General features: G+C 47.5%; 1 protein-coding gene across 1 annotated transcript in view; it reads left to right on the plus strand.

The window, feature by feature from the left end:
• LOC149347233 (sodium-coupled monocarboxylate transporter 1-like) overlaps positions 1–16509 on the plus strand; it is a 30217-nt gene extending 13708 nt beyond the window's left edge. The window contains exons 9-15 of the mRNA XM_089541530.1: positions 7565–7674; positions 8342–8409; positions 9983–10069; positions 11015–11193; positions 15659–15762; positions 16223–16320; positions 16420–16509. Coding sequence (XP_089397656.1) covers positions 7565–7674; positions 8342–8409; positions 9983–10069; positions 11015–11193; positions 15659–15762; positions 16223–16320; positions 16420–16509 — 736 coding nt within the window. The remainder of the gene's footprint in view (positions 1–7564; positions 7675–8341; positions 8410–9982; positions 10070–11014; positions 11194–15658; positions 15763–16222; positions 16321–16419) is intronic.
• The last annotated feature ends 4076 nt before the right edge of the window (positions 16510–20585 follow it).

Below are 20585 nucleotides of genomic sequence, written 5' to 3' on the forward strand. Positions count from 1 at the left end.
CCATCATACGACCACAAGTTTGACTGTTTTTCTAAAGATTGCGGAATTATCATTGTGTGGAAAGAATGCCAGCCAAGGCTAACACTAATAGCGAAACATTTTAAAGAAAGGCATACGTGCAACCTCGTTTGCAGATGTTCTTACATACTGGCGAACTTGTAGTATTTGAGCACTTAGCTATTACCTAAACTTCTACTAACATGGCATGTTCAGCTTAGGTATTCACACCGCCGTGTAGCGTTTAGCGCCGCACTAAATCATTGTGGATCAAAGTATACACGAAGACAAGATACAGCAGTTTCGTTCCGTTCAGCGGAGACACCGACATTAGCAACTCCATCGATTTGAACAAAATGCCAGTCAGTTTGGTTTTCCTGCAAGGAATAAATCCTAGCGCTGCTATCGATTAACAAAATAAAACCCTCTTGAAATACAGTAGCGATCCAAAACAGCAGTATATTCAACTCCTGAAGAAACTTCCGTAATGAGCGCGGCCTATTGGTTTAGTGAAAATACCCCTGTTGAAAAATGTTGTACGATGCAATAAACTCATACCACTTATCATAGACTTATCATACATATTGTAAGGGATCGGTAGTGTACGCGGGGTCATCGGAACGCGGCTGCGGGCGCTCAAAGCGAAGCGTCTCCTTTCTCGGAACGCGGCCGCTCGCGAATGCGCCGGGAAATACCGGTGTCCCCCGCCCCGCGGTACCGATTCGCGCACGTGCTGGCACGAATGCGCATTTGTGTTTGTTTTTATTTTTATTTTGTGGTGGAGTGGGTGATTTACCCTACGGTAGTTGGAGGGCTGGCCATGCTCTCCATTAGCCAATCATGTTAAGAGTGCAACATGATTGGAAGCTACCAAAGGTGGGCCGGGCCTTTAGGGCTTTAAAACCGGGCCCCAGAGCCAGAAGCGGGGTTCTGGGCTAAGGTGAGATGCTATGCATCTTCGCCTACACCGAGTAGGGGCCTCCTGTAGTATTAGCCAGTTCCACCTTTTTGTTGTTGTGTATCTCTTTGCCGTCTCGAGTGCCTAAACTTGTATATGCAATGTAAATAGCTGTACATAAACTTCAAGTATTCGCCTTACCCCTGCATCTCAACTGATCACAAGACCGTCTCTGACGGGGCACCCCTGGTGCGAAGGAACGCTTAAGTCTTCAAGTGAACAAACCGTCTCTGGCGGGGCACCTCTGGTGCAAGGAAGGTAGAGAACCTGTGAAATTTACTCATATCATAGAAAATTATCATACAAATGTCATACATTTCTGTAAAATCATACAGTCATCATTGAGATGTCATAGAATATCACACAAATTGTATGATATATCATTTAGATTGTATGATATTGACACGAGGATTGGAAGTAGAAGTAGAAAGCAATGGCAGCGGGTAGAAGTAGACGACGCTGAAGTGTTGGTCAGTTTCTCTGGTGCCCTCGTTCAGCCGCTGCAGTTTCTTTTCAGTGTAACAACTGTTACACATCTGGTGGAGCAGTGCGGGGTACGCTTCCCGACCTGCGTACGCCTACGACATAAAGACGGAACTCACACCGGTCCATCAGCGCCCAAGCCGCCGCCTCCGCGGTGAGTCACCTGAGTTCGGGCCTCTTGCCAACCCGACGAGGAAGACGCAGCCTCGACCGACGGTCCCGACGGAAATGGCCACAGATAGTAGGTCCCCGGCGCCCATCCTCTACCACACGCTGCGAACACCGCCATCTTTTCACGGCGACGTTTACGAAGACGCAGAAGACTGGTTAGACACCTTCGAGCGGGTCGCCCGCTACAACGGCTGGAGCGACGACCGCAAGCTCCATAACGTGTATTTTGCGCTCGAGGACTCCGCTAGGACATGGTACGAGAACCACGAGAGCAACCTGTCCACCTGGGAGACATTTCGTCAAAATCTCCTAGCTACATTCCCCAACGCAGACCGCCGGGAGAAAGCTGAAGCTGCGCTTCGCTCCCGTCACCAGCGTACTAATGAAAGCGTCCGCATGTATGTAGAGGACATGACGCGCCTCTTCAAGCGTGCTGACCCATCCATGGCGGAGGAGACGAAGCTTCGCCACCTCATGCGCGGGGTCAAGCAGGAGCTTTTTGCCGGTCTTGTGCGCAGTCCACCGCGTACTGTTGCCGAATTCTTCACGGAAGCGACTACCATGGAGACGACGCTCCTGCAGCGAGCCCGGCAATACAATCGGGATGTATGCACGCTTGGGCCCGCTGTTTCTTCGATGCCGCTAGGGAGTGATGCGGCCGTTTTACGTGACTTAATCAGGTCGATCGTCAGGGAGGAATTACAAGCCCTCCAGCTGCCTCCCAGCGCGCCGTCTGTTACATCGCTGTCTGAAGTTGCCCGGGACGCGTGTTCGCCAAATGCAGCCGGTACAGCCAGCGATGACAGCGCCGCCCACCGGCAGGTAGCAACCACATTAAGGCTGGTTATAAATATTCATTCAGAACGACGGCTTGACATCGCCGCTATGGCGCAGTGGATTAGAGGCACGTGTTGCGTATGGAAGGTCGGCCGTTCGACTCCGCTCTCTGTACTGTAATTTTATTGTTTTTTTATTTTCATTTTTTTCAATGTTTCCCTTTTAGGTCGCAAATCGTGATGCTTAATGGCATATAACGCCGTTTAAGAGGATTTATTATCCCTTTTAGGTAAGCCGTTGTGAGAATCTTCAGTCACCGTGATCAATTCACCGTGGTTTCAAGCCTTGTGGTTGTACAGGCTGCAGTTGGCGAATACGCGCCCGGGACGAGGTGCGCCTAGCAGCACAGCAGCAACAACTGCCTGAGATCCCAAGACAGACTGAGGTCAGGCCTACCTATGCATCTGTCCTCTGCCGGGCCCCAACGTCAGGCTACGACGTGAATACCGCGACTCACGCAGCGCAGCCGTCTGGTCTTTCTCGTGTGCCTGCTCGACCAGCTTACCAGCGGCCACGGAAGTGTGATGTGTGGCGTGCACCGGACCGGCGGCCCCTTTGCTTCCACTGTGGTGAGGCGGCGACATCTTTACAGGGCCTGCCCGTACCGCCGAGTGGGTCTGCGTGGTTTCGCGCCTGACGACCCTTGCCCCCGGAATGGCGAACGCTCATTCGAAATTGAAGCTCATCTGTCGGGCCGTCAGAGGCCTGGGACATACGGTCGCTACGATCCTAGGTCGTCATCTCCGCTGCGTTACCGTTCCCCAAGCCCTCGCCGAGGTGCCGGCTATCCTGAGCGGCGTTCTCCCAGTCCACGTCGGGAAAACTAATTCCAGCGGTCTCCGGAGGCAAGGCCGCTGCTGTCGGGAAAACTGAAGATCCTCCGCCGCCGATATACCGATACGCTGATTCCTCACAGGGGCAGGGTAGCGACAGCATCCGACGCGCTACTTCTGATTTGTGTGTGACGATTGACGGAACTGACACCATCGCTTTACTTGATACTGGTGCTGACTATTCAGTGATGAGCCACATCCTCGCCCAGGAATTGAGCAAAGTTTTGACACCATGGTTGGGCCCTTGCATTCGCACGGCTGGAGGTCAACTCATTAGCCCGGCCGGAAGGTGCACAGCCCGAGTTGGCATCCGCGGTTTCGTCTACGTGGGTGAATTCGTCGTCTTGCGCGAGTGTTCAAGAGATTTGATCCTGGGCCTCGACTTTCTACAGGCAAACGGTGCTGTGATCGATCTACACGAGGCGCGAGTCACATTTTCGACGAAGCAAGCCGTGGCGCACAGTGACACAGAAGGCCCAGGAGTCAACGCTCTGCGTATAGTCGAAGACGACGTAATGCTGCCACCACGATCCAGTGTGCTGGTGTTAGTGAGGAACGACTCGTTTCACGACTACGAAGGTATTGCGGACAGTCACCCTTCGCTGTTGCTCGAGAAGGGTGTGGCTATCGCGCGCGGTCTTGTCGAACTGAATGACGGCTGTGCGACAGTTTTTCTGACGAATTTCACGAATGAAATTCAGCACCTCGCCAAGGGAACGGCTGTCGCCTTCCTCGACGACGTGGATAGGTTGCCGACTCTGTGCCCCGTAGAGGTGAATCTTCACGACGACGCCGCACCAAGTAACGCCCTTGAGAAGGTTAAAATCAACCCGGAGTTGTCACCTCATCAGAAAAACCTCCTGTCGTCACTGCTACTTGATTTTAAAGATTGCTTCGCAGCGAGCTCCAAGGTCGGACGTACGCCGGTAGCCAAGCATCGCATTGTCACCGATTCGGCCACGCCCCCAGTTTGTCAGCGTCCATACCGCGTTTCGCCCAAAGAGCGTGAAGCTATTCGAACGCAAGTCGATGAAATGCTTGCAGACGATGTTATAAAACCGTCAACAAGTCCGTGGGCGTCGCCGGTGGTCCTGGTGAAAAAGAAAGACAACACGTTGCGATTCTGTGTTGATTACAGGAAACTGAATAATGTTACCACAAAGGACGTATGCCCACTCCCGAGGATCGATGATGCGCTTGACCGACTCCGGGACGCCAGGTTCTTCTCTTCCTTGGATCTGAAAAGCGGATATTGGCAGATCGAGGTGGACGAGCGAGACCGCGAAAAAACGGCTTTCGTGACACCCGACGGTCTGTACGAATTTAAGGTGCTCCCATTTGGACTTTGCTCCGCTCCGGCCACGTTTCAACGCATGATGGACACTGTTTTAGCTAGTTTGAAGTGGCAGTCGTGCCTTGTGTACCTGGACGACGTGGTCATCTTTTCGTCTAGCTTCGAACAACACTTGCAGCGATTGCGCATTGTCCTTCAAGCTCTCCAGTCTGCACAACTAACAATCAAGCCTGAGAAATGCCATTTCGCCTTCGAGGAGCTCCGTTTCTTAGGACATGTTGTCAGCGCACAAGGTGTTCTTCCAGACCCCGACAAGACTTCCGCCGTCTCCAGTTTCCCACGCCCAACCGAGAAGAAGGCCTTCCGTCGTTTTTTGGGCCTCTGCTCGTATTACCGTCGCTTTGTTAAAGATTTTTCTCCTCCTCTGAAGCCAGCCGGCTTTCTGCAGCCCATAGCACCACCAAAGACCCCTTTTCAGCAAATTGGCATAGACCTCCTCGGCCCTTTTCCGAAGTCGTCCAGAGGAAAACGGTGGATTGCGGTCGCGACAGATTATTTGACCCGCTACGCTGAGACCACGTCACTTGCAAACGGTACTGCTGCTGAAGTCGCCGACTTCTTCGTCCACAACATCGTCCTGCGTCACGGCGCTCCTGCAGCTATCATTACTGACCGTGGAGCTGCATTTACGGCCCGCTTCACTCAGGCTGTGCTCAAGCTCACGCACACCAGCCATAGACGTACAACGGCCTACCACCCGCAGACAAATGGCTTGGTGGAACGCCTCAACAGGACCTTGACCGACATGCTTTCCATGCATATTGATATCGAGCACAAGACACGGGACGAAATTCTTCCATACGCAACTATCGCGTATAATACCGCGCAGCAAGAGACGACGCAGTTCACTCCGTTCGAATTAGTCTTCGGTCGACAGGTTACCACCCCCCTGGATGCTATGCTACCCGTGGACCCCCCTGACAGTGAGAGTGAACCTGATGTCGACGTCGCCACTTATGTTCAGCGCGCGGAAGAAGCGCGGCAGCTGGCCAGACATCGCATTCACCGTCAGCAGCAGATCGATGCTGACCGCTACAACCTTGGACGCCGCTACTTCACCTACAACCCAGGCGACTATGTGTGGGTTTGGACGCCCGTTCGTCGCCGCGGGCTGTCCGAAAAGTTACTGCGCCGCTACTTCGGCCCTTACCTTGTTGTCCGCCGCGTCAGCGACGTAACGTACGAAGTTTCACCAGCCTCGCCAGCTCGTTCATCGCACAACGGCAAGCGCAGCGACGTTGTGCATGTGGTGCGAATGAAGCCGTACTACGAGCGACCCCCTGAGTGACTTTCCGGCGGTGTGTAGTTATATTCCGTGATGTCAACCTAGTGGTGTAACTCTTGAACACGTTTTCTCTTCGCTATTCGGTCTGCCTGTAACACCGCATCGGGGCGATGCTCCAGAAGAGGGAGCAGTGACACGAGGATTGGAAGTAGAAGTAGAAAGCGATGGCAGCGGGTAGAAGTAGACGACGCTGAAGTGTTGGTCAGTTTCTCTGGTGCCCTCGTTCAGCCGCTGCAGTTTCTTTTCAGTGTAACAACTGTTGCAATATTCTATGATGAAGCCTGTATGAGGTTATTGCATCATAGTACTTTTTTTCAGCAGGGACTTGCAACAAGTACGGAACCTTTTCGCCGTTTGTTCTACATTCACTGAAGACAAGCAAACAATCATCAATACATTGCCGAAAATGCGGAAATTCAGCTCTTGTCAAACACACGTACCAAGATGTGGGAGAAGCATTTTCTTTATTGTCCTTTTCAATGCATTGCAATGTTTCCGCTAAGTAATTCACCCACTGTGCGGCATGAGGTGATCGTAGAAGGCTTCCATTTATAGCAGCGAATAAACGTTACTCCATTGCGTAGACGTAGCATGGCCGGCTCGCGACAGTAAGGATAGCTGTTTCATTCCAATAGAGCAGGTTTTATTTTGTTTGCAGATAAACTATTTTTTTACTTCACTACACCCTCAACCAGTTAGGATGTTGCAGTCATGCCGACGCCTGGTTTTCCGCCGAACGGAACCTCTAACGCTATGGGCTTGAGCATTTTTTCAACGCCTTGCGCCATGCTAATGTCATTAGATTGTACGCTGCATACGTGCTGTGTTCGCCCTATATTGCGCTTTTTTATCCTTTGCTCTCACCGAAAAAGCTGTCAGCGCATGCGTCAGAGTCGCTTCAGAACATTGCTGGGCAAAGAATTTGTTTTTTGAACGCACACACGTGGCAGAAAAAAAAAAGTGCTTGCGGAGCAACAAGTATAGATCGAAGCAATATGACAAGAAACACGGGAACCCATGGCCTCCGGGCTTGGCAAAGCGCTGCCGCGGACATACGACGGTAATGGGCGGCACCAGAGGCATGAGCGGAAAGAGAAGATGACCATGCTTTTTGAGCATGCGCAGTGTAGTGAACACGCGCTTCTTTGTTCCCTGTAATATTGAATCTAGGTGTATACACATTGTTTTGAATTCAGAGTAAAAAATATTTAAGTCAGCACTTGTCCCTACTGCTCGTTTCTTCTTGTCTAGCCTTGAGCATTGTGCTATTTTTGCAAAGAAAAATTGGATGAAACGCAGTGACGTCACTGTTCGCGAAGCTGCCTCGGGCTCGGAAGGTGCGCTCGCACCCTCTAAATGAGGCAGTTCCGTCTCCTGTGCCTCTCTGGCGACTGCAGCACCAACGGCCTTGCACTCCGGCCGCGCTGCCTCTCAGCAACATTGACGCCGTTGCTTTTTGGCCTATTAAGTAGGCTTAAGAACTACACGTGACTTCCCGCACGCTGTTGTAACACATCTGGGGTAGATGGAGCCGCTGCTCTCTTTTCCCTCCTGCATGAAAAGAATTCATTGGCAATGTTCCTAGGGCTCTTGCGGAAGCGCATTGAGAATCATGTGCCACGTATTCACGCATTCCTGCTCTGCAGCACAACGTCGTCAACCATCAATTCCCAGGCTGCCATTCTGTATGTGGACGTCATTGCTCCACGTTGGAAGAAAGCCCAACAACATGTGCTGTGGATCACGCGCGGCTCAGGTGAGGATTTTTTCGCTCTGCAGAAACAATTGTTCTTGACGACACGTTGTCACTATCGCGGTTTTATATTTCGTCACGGAAGCGCGTTGTGAATAGAACGAGTACAAATTTAATAAATGAATTACTAATTAGTTTCTCAAGCCAACCGCTTATAGCAGACCTGTTTTTTTGTCATTTATAGATCTGCTGGTGACAATTACACACAGATATACATGAGGAGGGCATTTCTCTCATAGTGTAAAAAAATTGAGCTAGCATAAAAAATGGCGTCCTCAACTAAATCTCTCGAGAAATATGTCATTGCCTCTCCTCCTTCTTTTCCCTGCAATTTCATATTCGGCCGGACCATAACATTCAAACACTCCGTCTAGCAGTTGTAAGAGGTCTGGAGTGATTAACAAGTCAAAAGATGGACCCAGGAGAACAGGGCAGGAAAGCGGTTGACCATCGCGAAAAAGAAACATTTCCCGGTATTCTTCTAGAAGTGACAAGAACGCTCCATTACGCGAGAGAAAGGTCTAGAAGGGTATTCGGACATCGCTAAAAAATTGTGAAGCCTTGCTGCTTTTTGTTGACGAGGTTTTTTAAAGTAAATAAAGCATTTTTACTCCACCGAATTCCTAACAACTTAGGTACCTCATGGTTTGCCTTCTTTCTTTTTCTGCAGCTCTAGGTTTCGGCATTGTGACCACTGTTTACAGCGCACTTTTAATATACATGGGATCTTTGGGCCGAGTGAGTAGCGTCTGTTCTTCGGCACGCCACTCGGTGTAGGAAGCATGACTGCCTCTATTTTATACCATTTTTGCGCATGTGCACTCGCCTATCCCTTCCGCTCGGCTACAGAGTGCGCGCAACGAAACAATCATCAAAAGAGAAGCAGTCAAGTTTCAACACTGCTACTGCGCTTACAGTTACTGTTCAGCTGTTTTTCGTGAGTTTCCGAGCCCCTATAAGGTTGGTAGATGGCTCATAAACAGGCAACTAAGAGGCAAATACTGAAAGCAATTCCCACTGAACATAATCGTTTCGTAAAACAAAGCCCTACCTAAGCTGCAAAGCCTTTTAGTTCAGAAAACAGGCCTATAAAGTAAAATTAGAGCTGGTGAAATCTTTGAAATGGTTCTTAGTTCGCATTCGTGGTGCAAACTGCACATTTAGGAAAACTATACAGTTAATCCTACAAATACAAAACTTATCAATACAGCGCTGTCTACGTAACTCAAATTTTTGAGGGCAAAGAAATAATTTATTATCTTGCTGAATTGTCAGCTTGTAATGGCAAAAAAGTCACATTTCGAAGTAGGTGTGACAGCAAAATACATCATAGTTTAATTCAGTGGTCTTACTTTCACAAAAACCTAGTCATAAAAGAACCCCTCTCCCCCTTGAGGGTCTTTCCTGGGGTGACCTATGCCGGTAAGGTGAATAAATTGCATGTATTCAAAAATTAGTTTCCCCAAACGGATGCATTCACTAGCCTAATTTTATGTAAATAGCTGTTTTCACACTGAACATACTACTTTAAATTTGGGCTAGGCTCTAAAGGCATAAGCGTACGTCATTCCCGAAAACTACATCAAAATAGGCGCACCGGTTCAAAAGATGACCCTTCAGCTCCTTTTCTCACTTAAATTAAAAGTCCTTGTATACAGTCGCTATAAGTTTCTAGAGAGAGGCCCATGGGTGAAGGGTGTTTTTGGATATACATTACATTCCAGTGCTGTACATATTAACGTCCCGGAAACTGCATCGCATTTTTGAAGTCGTTTGGAGTGTCTGTCATAATTCAGGTGAAGGCTTGCATGGGATCAAAGTAATGCGAGGCCTCTTTCGCCTATGTTCTCGTTCCAAATTACAATGCTTTCCAGGTTAAGTAGGAAAGGTTCTAAACAGTAGCATAAAATGCTGTGTGGTGACAAAATTTGTTTCTTTTAGAAACATTTACCTTTCTCTCGTGTTGGGTGAAGCGCTTTTTTCCCGTTGTTCAGTACAGTAAACAACCGTCCGTTTTCTGTACCTTCCTTGCTTCTAGTAGTCGTTTATATGTGTTTTCAGCATCTGAAAAAGTACGATAGTGAGGGCAGTCTACAATCGTATTACCCAACGGCAGCGCTCCAACATTTAAGAGAGTCACATGGTACAAGTAAATGGCGGAAGTAGAGGCACCGAAGGCAGTGTCGGTCTACATATCAGTTAGCGCTTGCCGGGGCTTACTTCGCCGAGTCTTGACCAGCGACGCTCTCTTCCTGGTCGTACTTCCGCTATTTTCACTTAAAGTCCTAATATATTTATCTGCTCTTCACAGATATTCCTCATGGTGTACACCTGCCTCACGTCGCCGTTTGTCGGCCTGTGCTTGCTGGCCTTGCTGTTTCCGTTCGTCCACTGCCAAGTGCGTACGTATATGTGTTACTGGCAGGCGCCACTCAATTCCGCGTACAAAAACATTGACTGGAAGGTTGCAACTTGTTAACGCGAGATTCAAAGTGAAACGCGATACCACACCACTATTGTCGCAGATTCTGTTGCAGCTATTGTCTGTCTTTGCGTCAGTTTCTTTTCCAATTTTCAGTCCATCAACCGCCATATTCGGACTGCTAGCTGCTGTAGCAGGTGTCCGCTATGCTGTCACGGTGCCGACATTCGAATATACCAAATCACTCTCTGAAATTTGTTTCAGGTTCTCTGTCAAGGTTGCTCTCTCGTAAAAATTCACCATTAGTGCCTCTGAAGCTTTAACTAACGTAATCTGTAATAACTGGATAGTTGGTTGTGCACACTTAAAACTACAGAGCAATAGCAACACGGACAAGACTAGAAAAGGACCCAGTTTGTGTTTTTATTACTTACACTGTATATTTATTACTTATACTGTAGTTCGACACAACACAAGTACGAGTAAGGAAGCACCCCTGAAAAGACGCCTCCAACCAATGCCCTGGACCGATTGTCATAATGTCGCGGTAAATATCACTTCACCGAGGCACCTATTAGTCGCGTGTGATAACAGGCTGCTATCCGATTAACTGCGACGTCATGGTAACCGGTCTACTACACTGGCCGCACGACATGCTTTCAGGGCGGTTTGCCACTTTGTTCTTGAGGTGTATAGGACTATATATTATCTCGATATTGTTCACTTATTTTTTCAGACCGGTCTGGCCATAACTTTCATCCAAAATATCTTTGATTATATATTTTCATTCGAGCATCACCATTCCGTCTGCGCCCACAAGTGAAAATTTTTGATCCAATTGTTAGCTCTCATAGTATTACAAGGCATCCTTTTTATTTGAATAAAGGGAGCTAACAGGTCCACAAAACGTTACCCACACAGGGCGCAGGAGTGGCCACAACCGTAGTAGTGGTATACCAGCTGTGGCACTTAAAGCACGTAATAGAGAATGATTCCAAGCCAGCCAGGATGCCGGTGTCTCTGGAGTTCTGCCCTGGAAGCCATATTATCAACTCCACAGCTTTGTGGCCAAACATCAGTGCACCTTTGGAAAGCACCGAGTAAGTCTTCTATATATTCTCATTTACTTACCGTCAGAAAATTGAAGGGAGTCGTTAAAAAAATTTTCGCTATTCTCTTCCCGATCAGCGAAATCACTACTTTATCTGCGTCACCTTCTTCACGCCAGGCAACGTGCATTGACCGTAGACACGCAGATCTTTTCTGAAATCTATTCTTAGGGAAACCTTAGTAGCACCCATTCCCGCGGCTCTATGGCACCATAGCACTTCAACTGAAGGTAGCCTTGCATTGATATCACATGAGAGCGTTCAGGGCCGCCACTGACATAGACGCCGCAAACCCCGAGAATCTCTCATGGTTAAGTTATCGTTGTAACAATGAAAGGGTTCCGATGTTTCGGTCGCAGTTTAAAAATGCTCGAAGTGAAAGCGATTACAATGACGCATAAGGACTGCTTGCTTTAATGCTCGACTTTTAGGAGCCGATGCGATACTGGCATGCACATTTCGCTTTTTATGCAAGAAACGTACGCGGTCATCACGCTTTTATCATTTTCCAAATATCAGAACAGACCCGTATGAACAGCAGCGTCAAATGAAATGGTTTACGCGCAGTCCTCGTATTAATGTTTGTAATGCAACACTTTTCGCGGTCCCATCTACGGCATGCGTATTTCCGTACACAAAAACGCCCATGAGCATGTCAAAGAGCCCCAAGTGGCTTAAATTCATCCGTAGCTCTCTACTGCGGCGTTCCTCATAGCCCACGTGTCGCTTCGCGATATTAGATCCCAGAATCCGCGTTTTTCACAAGAAATGGCGCCCTCTGGGCAGTGGCGAAAATTCGCCTGCTGCGGGTTGAAAACAATTCCATGTTGGAGACGCAGGCGCGATCGGTTTCCGCGATTAGCCAGTTGCGCCTGCGAAGCGGCGTGTGAGTATTTGGCAGCTGCCGCCATCTGTCGCAGGCGCCTGTCACTAACATGAACTTCATATGCGAATAGGAATTGGCGGTTTTATTTTTAACCAGTGGAGCTGGAGGAAAGAAGAGACGCGCAAGCGCCGAGCGGCCGTGTGTAAAAGGCGGATTGACAATTTGCAACACTCTTTTCACCCCACGTTTCCCGACCTCAATCTCACGGAGCGTAATATCATTGGCAAGCGTTTATTTGCCGGGATATCTCTCTCATCATGCACTCATTTCTAAATGTAAATCCAGGTTCTTTGTGACTTCAATATGATAAAAGAATAAATATAAATCAAAAGAAGCAGCTGCCCTCGCCAGTGTATAGACTTGTGTTCTTACTCGTGCGCCGTGTAGTGAGCCATGTATATATTGTCATTGAGATAAGGCACGTTGTCCCGCTGCCCTCAGAGTGTGCTTCATGGAGAAAAAAAAAAGAGAACAATTAACTAACAAATGGCATGTAAAGCATTAAATCAATTGGTTTTTGGTAAATTGGTTTTTGAGAACGGAAATGACGCAGTATCTGCCTCGCATATCTCGTTCGGCACGTGAACCGCACCGTAACGGAAGTGATAAAGGACGGAGTGAAAGAAAGAAAAGAAGAAGTGGCGTAGTGGAGGTCTCCGGAATAGTTTCGACCACCTGGGGATCTTTAACATGCGCTGAAATCGCACAGCACACGGCCGCCTTTTTGCGTTCCGAGTCTATCGATACCCTGCCGGTGCGGTCGGGTTAGAACCCAACCTACTCTTCTTTTTGTCGAAAGTATCAAATAGCGCTTGTTCAATATAAGTTTTCGAAATGTAGTCTGCTTCGTAGTTTGGAGTACGTCCAAGGGTGAGATGTTTTGCAGGAAAGGTCTAACACATTCAAAGTTTGCTCCCTCCCGAAAGCATTGGTTTTCAGATTGGCGTGCGTTACTCCACTAATTTAACGTGTTCATCAGCACTGGGGTGGTATTCTCCCGGTGTCGCCTTTTGCGACATGTCGCATTCGCTCTTCGCTGATTGGCTCGAGCCGCGGTGACGGCGGCGTGACGACACGGACCCGCCTTCCTGCTACGTCATCGTGACGTCGCCCTAATTTACTACGCTTAGTCGAACAACGGAATGCGCTGAAGCGATTCGCGCGGGCGACGGGCTACCGTTAGCGTACGAACGCAATCGGCAGTTGCGGCTTTTGCGCCCTTAGCGTGGAAACATGGCGACGTCCTTTCAAGCGAGGGCCGCCCGCTTCAGCCAATTCAGCAGTCCTTGCGATTCCGGCCGGCATGTTTACCGGCAACTACTGGTGTTGTTACTTTTCGCTATGACTTACCTTGCTTCGACGATAAAGTTTAAGCTGCAATTCAGCCTAGTTTTTTATATACGCTCTCGATTCTGGAGCGCGCAAGCCTAATGGGACTTCCAGCTACACTGCTACCGTCTGCAACTGCCCCAAACGATGCCGAAACGCAGCCGAAACCTACCACAACCGTCCGGAACGAAACAAAAATAGATTTGGAGCTTTTTCGCGGTGTTTTATAGACTTAAATGAAGTAAAGCGAGTTTATATTAAATTTGCAAATGTTTTTTTGAACATTAGACGTCATGTGATGGCAAATATTCTTGCTATAAAAGATACGAAACTACTGCTGCTAGTGAATCTGCAGTGGTAAATTGTCGCTTCTCGGAGTGAATTAATGCACCGCAGACGAAAGTGCCGGCGGCTTTTTCCGTTTCTTCGAGGATCTGTAAGCACTTTTTTAGGCCCCGCCCATATGCGACATGTCGCAAAAGGCGACACCGGCAGAATACCACCCCTGGTGTTCAACTGTGAGTCGTGCCGCAGCGCTATTTCGAACACACGCAATGATAGATCCACAGCGTCGACTCTATAGCGGCGTGAAGCACTCTTCCTTTACCGAGGCGCCCCAGTTGTTCGTTGTTTAGCCCAGGGTTGGGGCGCAAACAAACAATGAATGCGCAAACGGGCTCACATCTTAGCACAGACTTTGTACCGCCGCCACGACATTTGAGGGATGCAGCCATTAAGCTTACGCCCTCCGCCGGTAACCAGAGGAACCCTCGGCGACATTGGAGACCTCTTCAAGGCCCCCATGCCGAGATTCTGCTTGCGGCCGGCCGGTTCCATTACCCTTCTCAATCCATTCGGGCGGAAAGGTTCTCAATGTTCGAGTTCAGTTTCGGCTCCATGATTGGACTCAGGTTCGCAGGCTATTGACCTTCAACGGCCTAGAATGGGACCTAAATTATCTTAGAGTTTTAAAAACTGGCAGCAAAGGAAACCTATCTGCACTGATTGGCCGCTTCTGAACGAGGAGTATGGCGGATCCGTTTCAAAAATGCCGTCACAGGGCGCGTTGCCCCATCTGTTTATTTTCTTGGGAACAACCTAAATGCAGCCTTTGCCAAAAATATGCTGCCCGAGCTACCTGGTTCTAAGCCGTCAAGTAAGGCTCTTTGCGCAGTTGCGGAAGCTCTAAGGTTTGGAGGTATGAAGACAAGAGTTTTCTCACCTTCTAGGTGTTTTGAACGCCGACTATGCAACACGAGCCACACAGCACGGCTCAGAAGCCTAACCGGTGGGCTGCGTATTTTTTACGAACGCTCCGCATGGTGAATACACGAGCCGACAGGGCTCGTGTATGTAGATTTCTCTACATCGTGCTCTGTGCAGTAGCAGGCTGAGCATGATGTAGAGAAATCTATTGCTGGGCCGTGGTGCACTCGCCAGTTTGGTTTAAGGCACATTACGCATGACGATACTACGCTTGCAGTAAATTTTGCTTTGGATGTTCTTACGGCTTTTTATACGAAAGAAGCTTTACGGGACAGCCTCTGTCTGTGCGCAAAATCTCTCACGCTGCAAGACAACAAGCGCATTAAGCTTGTCAGAAAGTGGCATAAGCTGCTGAATTGGCATAATTGGCATAAGAAAGCTGAATGCTTTCTAATGTCGTATTTTCATGTATCAAGCTCAATGTTTTCGAGGGATATAGGTCGCACTGCTGCAAGGCGCATTGCTTATCAGAATTGGCTAATATTGTAGCGAGCGTCTCATTAAATAATTTCTAAAGGCAGGATTTTGGCGAAGCGTGCGCAAAGTTCCCGGACGATATGGCTCGCCATGTGTTCTGCTGGCTCGGCAGACTATGTGGCTCCCTTTGTGTTCTCAGTTCTACACTAGAGGGCACATTGGGATGGGCACTAAAGATGACGTCATGGCCGTGGTTTTACGCGGAGGTGGCTAAAGGTTTACGATGACCAATGTGAAGAAGTCTCAGGCTTTGTTATATCGGTTAAGATCTCATCACTGCTAGGTGAAATTCTCGGTGTAGTCGGCAGTGTACCGCTCCTATATTATGCATGGCCCATTGGTTCAAGCGGAGGCTCGGGGACGGTCATGCGAGCTTTTTTTCCCGGTTTGTGCTGCTTAGCTGAATGACCTTTATGTAGTAGTATGCGACAAGCACTGTTTATGCCTTGAATCTCAGCTAGTGTTCAAAAGTTGCATTTCTATTTTCTGTTTTAGCAGGTCCCAACAAGGATTCTTCCTCTTCCGAATGTCATACTTCTGGAGTAGTCTATTCGGTGTTTTCGCAACAGTCATAATTGGAGTATTAGTTAGCGCCATCACAGGTAAGATTACTCTTCACTCGCGAAAAGGAGTAGTAACAGTAAGTGGTTACTGATCACCTTATCGTTAATTGAAACTGTGCTGAGTTTAACGATCGACGAAGAATTAAAATGAACGGCTTTACTGGAAGCATTGCTGCGCTACAATGAAACTGAGCTTTATTCTGGGGCTTGAGAGGCTGCTTATTTTATATTTTAAGTGCTATTTAATTTTAGGCGACGTTCGAATTACTATGCAGTGGCTTTATTTCACTATAACGCGAAAATGGTTAAATGTGCCGTAGAGCTATTAAATCAAGCAAGACGTAATTTTTGCCGTTTCGCTAATGCCAACTGAGATGAAAATTTCACAAACAGCAGTACTCATAAATTACTGTCGTAAAAAAATTCGGCAGTATAGGTGGCGCTGTGAACCGCAACCCACAGGACTGATTAATTAGAGAATGAAAAATATGCTTTCCAGGAGAAATGCAAGCGGAAGAGCAACCACAACTTTGCAGCGACGTACTCGTGAAACTATGGCGTAGAAAAAGCCGATTCCATGGGCAACAAGATCGGGAGGTAATGTTTGGGAGAGCGGTTCTCATGGAGGTCCGCAGTTTTTTTGTGTGTGAGTATATGCCCAGCACCTCCCAATTAATTCTGTTTCTATTGTTTCAGGATACCAGTAGCGCAGCGCTCATGAAAATGAACGCGTGTTGCATAGAGGATGCACAGCCACTTCAGCGAAATACCGAGACCCACGCTTAGGTAGAAAAAAAGGATAAATAAAACATGCAGTAGGATATACACCTTTGCTCGAACTGCTTATGTGTTGCAAATGTACCGGTGCCGTAGATAACGTCCACCCCTCCCCCCCTCCCTCTACCCCTCGCGCACGTGACATGACGGCGCTTATGCTGGACATACGCACAAGCACCTGAAGATGAAGAACTACCAGCACGGAAGAAGAAAAACGCCGCCATGAAAAACAGGGGAAACGTCTTTACTAAAATTAATATTCTCGGTTTTTGCACGATACCCAACAATTCTGGACAAACGCATTTTCTAACGGGAAAGAGCTTACGAACATAATTTTTCATGCATTTTAGAATTTCACTATAACATTCAACATATCCACAGATGTTCCTTCCACAGGCCTGCATTTTTTTTTTATATTTAGGTTTTTGGAATAGTCAAAAGCGTTTTCCTTTGGTTTTCATTGGCAATATTAACTGCTCCATGTGAGCGACAGAAAACTATTAAAAGAAAGATTTTGCTGCAGATGGGAAGAATGGACAATTACGCTTAATATTTCCATAACAGTACCTAACAATTTTCCAACATCCAAACTTTTTCTCCAAAAATGTTGACATATGGACCATCATAAGAATGAAAGTGAACTTAAAGTGGCCACACCTTTAGGAATCATTCTAGCAGCGCCCGTTGTTTTGAATGATTACACCAGCAGTGGCTACACTAATGGTACAGGTTAAAGATTATTGCTCATCATGCAGTCAGCATACTTGTTCTACCATTGCCTTGCATCCTAAATCAGCAGAGTCTGTTTTTTAGCTATTTCGTTCGAACACTCCGGCGTCCACTAAGCACCATAGCTCAGATATCATTAGAATGAAATTAAGCACGCTGTTTGCACCAAAAGGTAGTCGCCGTCACTGCATAGCACAGTCTGCTGAGCTTTTCGTGAAAGACAACCACAGTTTCGTAGAAGTTTAATCGAGAGGAGGGAATAATGTAATTATTTATTTATTTATTTATTATTCCTCAAAGGTCCCTTTCGGGACATTACATGAGGGGTGGGGATAACACGGCAAAACAAAAATATTATACATTAATAAGAAATGGACAAATATTATTATTTATTTATTTATTTATTTATTATTTAAGGATCACAGCCTCATTTCCACCACAAGGAGGCATTACACACGTATTTGAATAGAAGCCGCAGTAGTTAGCTTTCGCGTTGCTGTACTGTACAAGTTCTGTGTCATCTAAGATTAAAAAGTACGTTTTGGTCAGGGCGCATTGAAAATGACAGCTGACAAGAACACCCGCAGGGTTTGCAGAGAGGGCCCTGCATTCTATGTGATATTTCTTTGAGATTTCAAAAAGGGAGGGGGGAGAACGGGTAGTAATAGAGTCTCGGAATATGTCTTGGCCCTCTTACTTCTGAACGGTCCAGTCAGCTTTCGTGCAGCACCGGCATTGCATGAAAATCTGAAAAAAAAAAATCGGCGCGCAACGGCAACTTCCTCAAAGCCGTGAATATGCGAATAACAATGCTCTTAGTCATCGCAGTGGTTCAGTGGTTATAGGGCCCTGCTGTGCCTCGCGCGGGTTCGATCCCGGCCACAGCGGCGTTTCGATCGATGGGGGTGAAATGCGAGATGCATGTGTACCGTGCAATGTCCGTGCACATTAAGGAAGGGCGTCAGGCAGGGAGACACAATCTCGCCCATGCTATTCTCCGCCTTTTTGCAGGATGTGAGAGAAATAAGAGTTAATGGAGAGTACCTAATTAATTTGCGATTCACTGATGACATTGCCTTGCTGAGTCACTCAGAAGATGAGCTGCAAAAGCTTGATCAATGAGTTAGACACGCTGAGCACAAGGGTAAATCTGAATTTAAAATTAACATTCAGAAGACCAAAGTCCACAGTCTCGCAACAGAACAGTAGTTCATGTCTGGTAGCGAGGCGCTGCAAGTGGTAAGGGAATACGTCTACTTTTTGGCAGGTAGTCATCGCTGATCCGGATCAAGAGAGGGGAATAATTAAAAGAATAAGAATGGGGTGAAGCGCATGTGCCAGGTTCTTTCTGATCAAGAATGGCATTTTGCCAATATTCCTCTAGAGAAAAGTATGGAACACTTGTATCTTACTGGCATTCACCTGTGGGGCAGAAACGTGGAGGCTAACGAAAATGGTACAGCTTAAGTTAAGAACAACGCAGCAAGCTATGGAAAGAAAAATGATAGGTGTAACGTTAAGACACCGGAGAGGGCAGAGTGGGTGAGGGAACAAACGCCGGTTAATGGCATTTTAGTCGAAATCAAGAGGAAGAAGTGGGCTTGGGCAGGGCAGGTAATGCGAAGGCAAGATAATCGCTGGTCCGTAAGGGTAACGGAGTGGATTCCAAGAGAAGGCAAGCGTAGCAGCGGGAGGCAGAAAGTTAGGTTGGCGGATGAGATTAAATTGTTTGCGGGGATACGGTGGCCGCAACTAAAAGAATCTAAAAAACCACCCGCACCTGCCTGTCCCAGAGTGCCTCCTGCACCTTTCTACCGAAAGCAGCTAAAAACAACTCGCAATAAAGAAGTGATGCAGATACCACATTTTAAAGCGAATGCCGTACATGACTCTTCAGCAATGGAGCCCAGCGTTTGAGCAGGAAAACTGCGAGCGCAAACCAGGCGAAAGAAAAATAAAATTTCCTTGGATGTGCAGAGATATGAACCATACCTCCAGATTGCGAAGCCAGCAAGCAACATCTATAAGCCATAAAACCACATCTTTTTTTAAACATAATATTTATTACAGTGAAATTATGTTGTATTTACATGAACTATCTACCATGCTTTTTAGGAAATGGCCCGAAAGAGATCTCAAAAATAGGCCACAAAACCATACTGCTTCCTAGGGAATCAATATGAACCTAGCGTAGGCGTTTCTTTCGGACTGTATAGAAATAGTAGGTGTTCATTAGAAAGGAAAGGAAGGACTATAAATTAAATGTTAATGATTTCGCCTTCGAAGCTCGTAAGAAGTCTTAAGTGCAATCCGTCACTTTTCAACGAAGCTACCTCCCGAAACAAACGACCATTATTGTCAGGGGCGAAGTAGCTCCGGGTTTTAAAAACAGACAACTCCGCGTGTCGATGCAATTGCATAACCAGGCCTAGGGAGCGGCCTGATCTCGGTGACCAGAACCGACAAAGCACTCCCTTACCAGAACAGGATTTGGCCATCCTGGTGTAATACTTGGCCGTAACATCATATGAACAAACCAATTAACCTTCGGCCCTCAGTCCCCAGCGGCTGCGGAGCAACTGACCTAGGCGGTGGTCAGACCTGTGACGCAGCGCGAGGTGCTAAGAATCCCTTGCTCCGGACAGGCCGCCACTGGAAACTGAACCTCGCAACGTTTAACGCTTGAACTTAATCCAGTGAGGCTAGCCAGCAGTGCTGTTGGAGGAATTATCGGGTGGGAGCTATCGTAATTAGGCTTAATAAGAGGTAAAAGCTGAAGGTGGTGCAGGCCGACGCGCCTACATCAAGAAGACCAGATCGTTGAAAGCTTCTATGAAGACATGGAATCGGCAATGTAAAAAGTAAAATCACAGTATACTGTACTGATCGGAGACTTCAATGCGAAGGTAGGCAAGAAGCAGGCTGGAGACCGGGCGGTAGGTGACGGTGGCATATGTTCTAGAAATAGCAGGGGAGAGTTATTAGTAGAGTTCAGAGACAGAAATAAATTACGGATCATGAATACCTTCTTCCGCAAACGAGCAAACAAGTGGACGTGGAAGAGCCCCAATGACGAGACTAAAAATAAAATAGACTTCATAGTGCGCGCTCACCCTTGCATCGCAGAGGATGTGGAGGTCTTTTGTAGCTACCACGGAATGGTAAAGTATCGTATTAGCTTAGATTTGAAGAGGGAATGGACGAAACTAGCGAAGCAGAAGGGCATTAACGAGTTAGCGTTAAGAGGGAAAGTAAAAGAATTCAAGATTTCGCTGCAGAACATATTCCGCTTCAACTCAAGAAGACGACCGGAATGTTCAAAACAATGAACTATAATCTCGTAGCTATCGCTACGT

The sequence above is a fragment of the Amblyomma mixtum genome, chromosome 4 (genome assembly GCF_055824585.1).
Source record: "Amblyomma mixtum isolate Tamu chromosome 4, ASM5582458v1, whole genome shotgun sequence".
NCBI lineage: Eukaryota > Metazoa > Arthropoda > Arachnida > Ixodida > Ixodidae > Amblyomma > Amblyomma mixtum.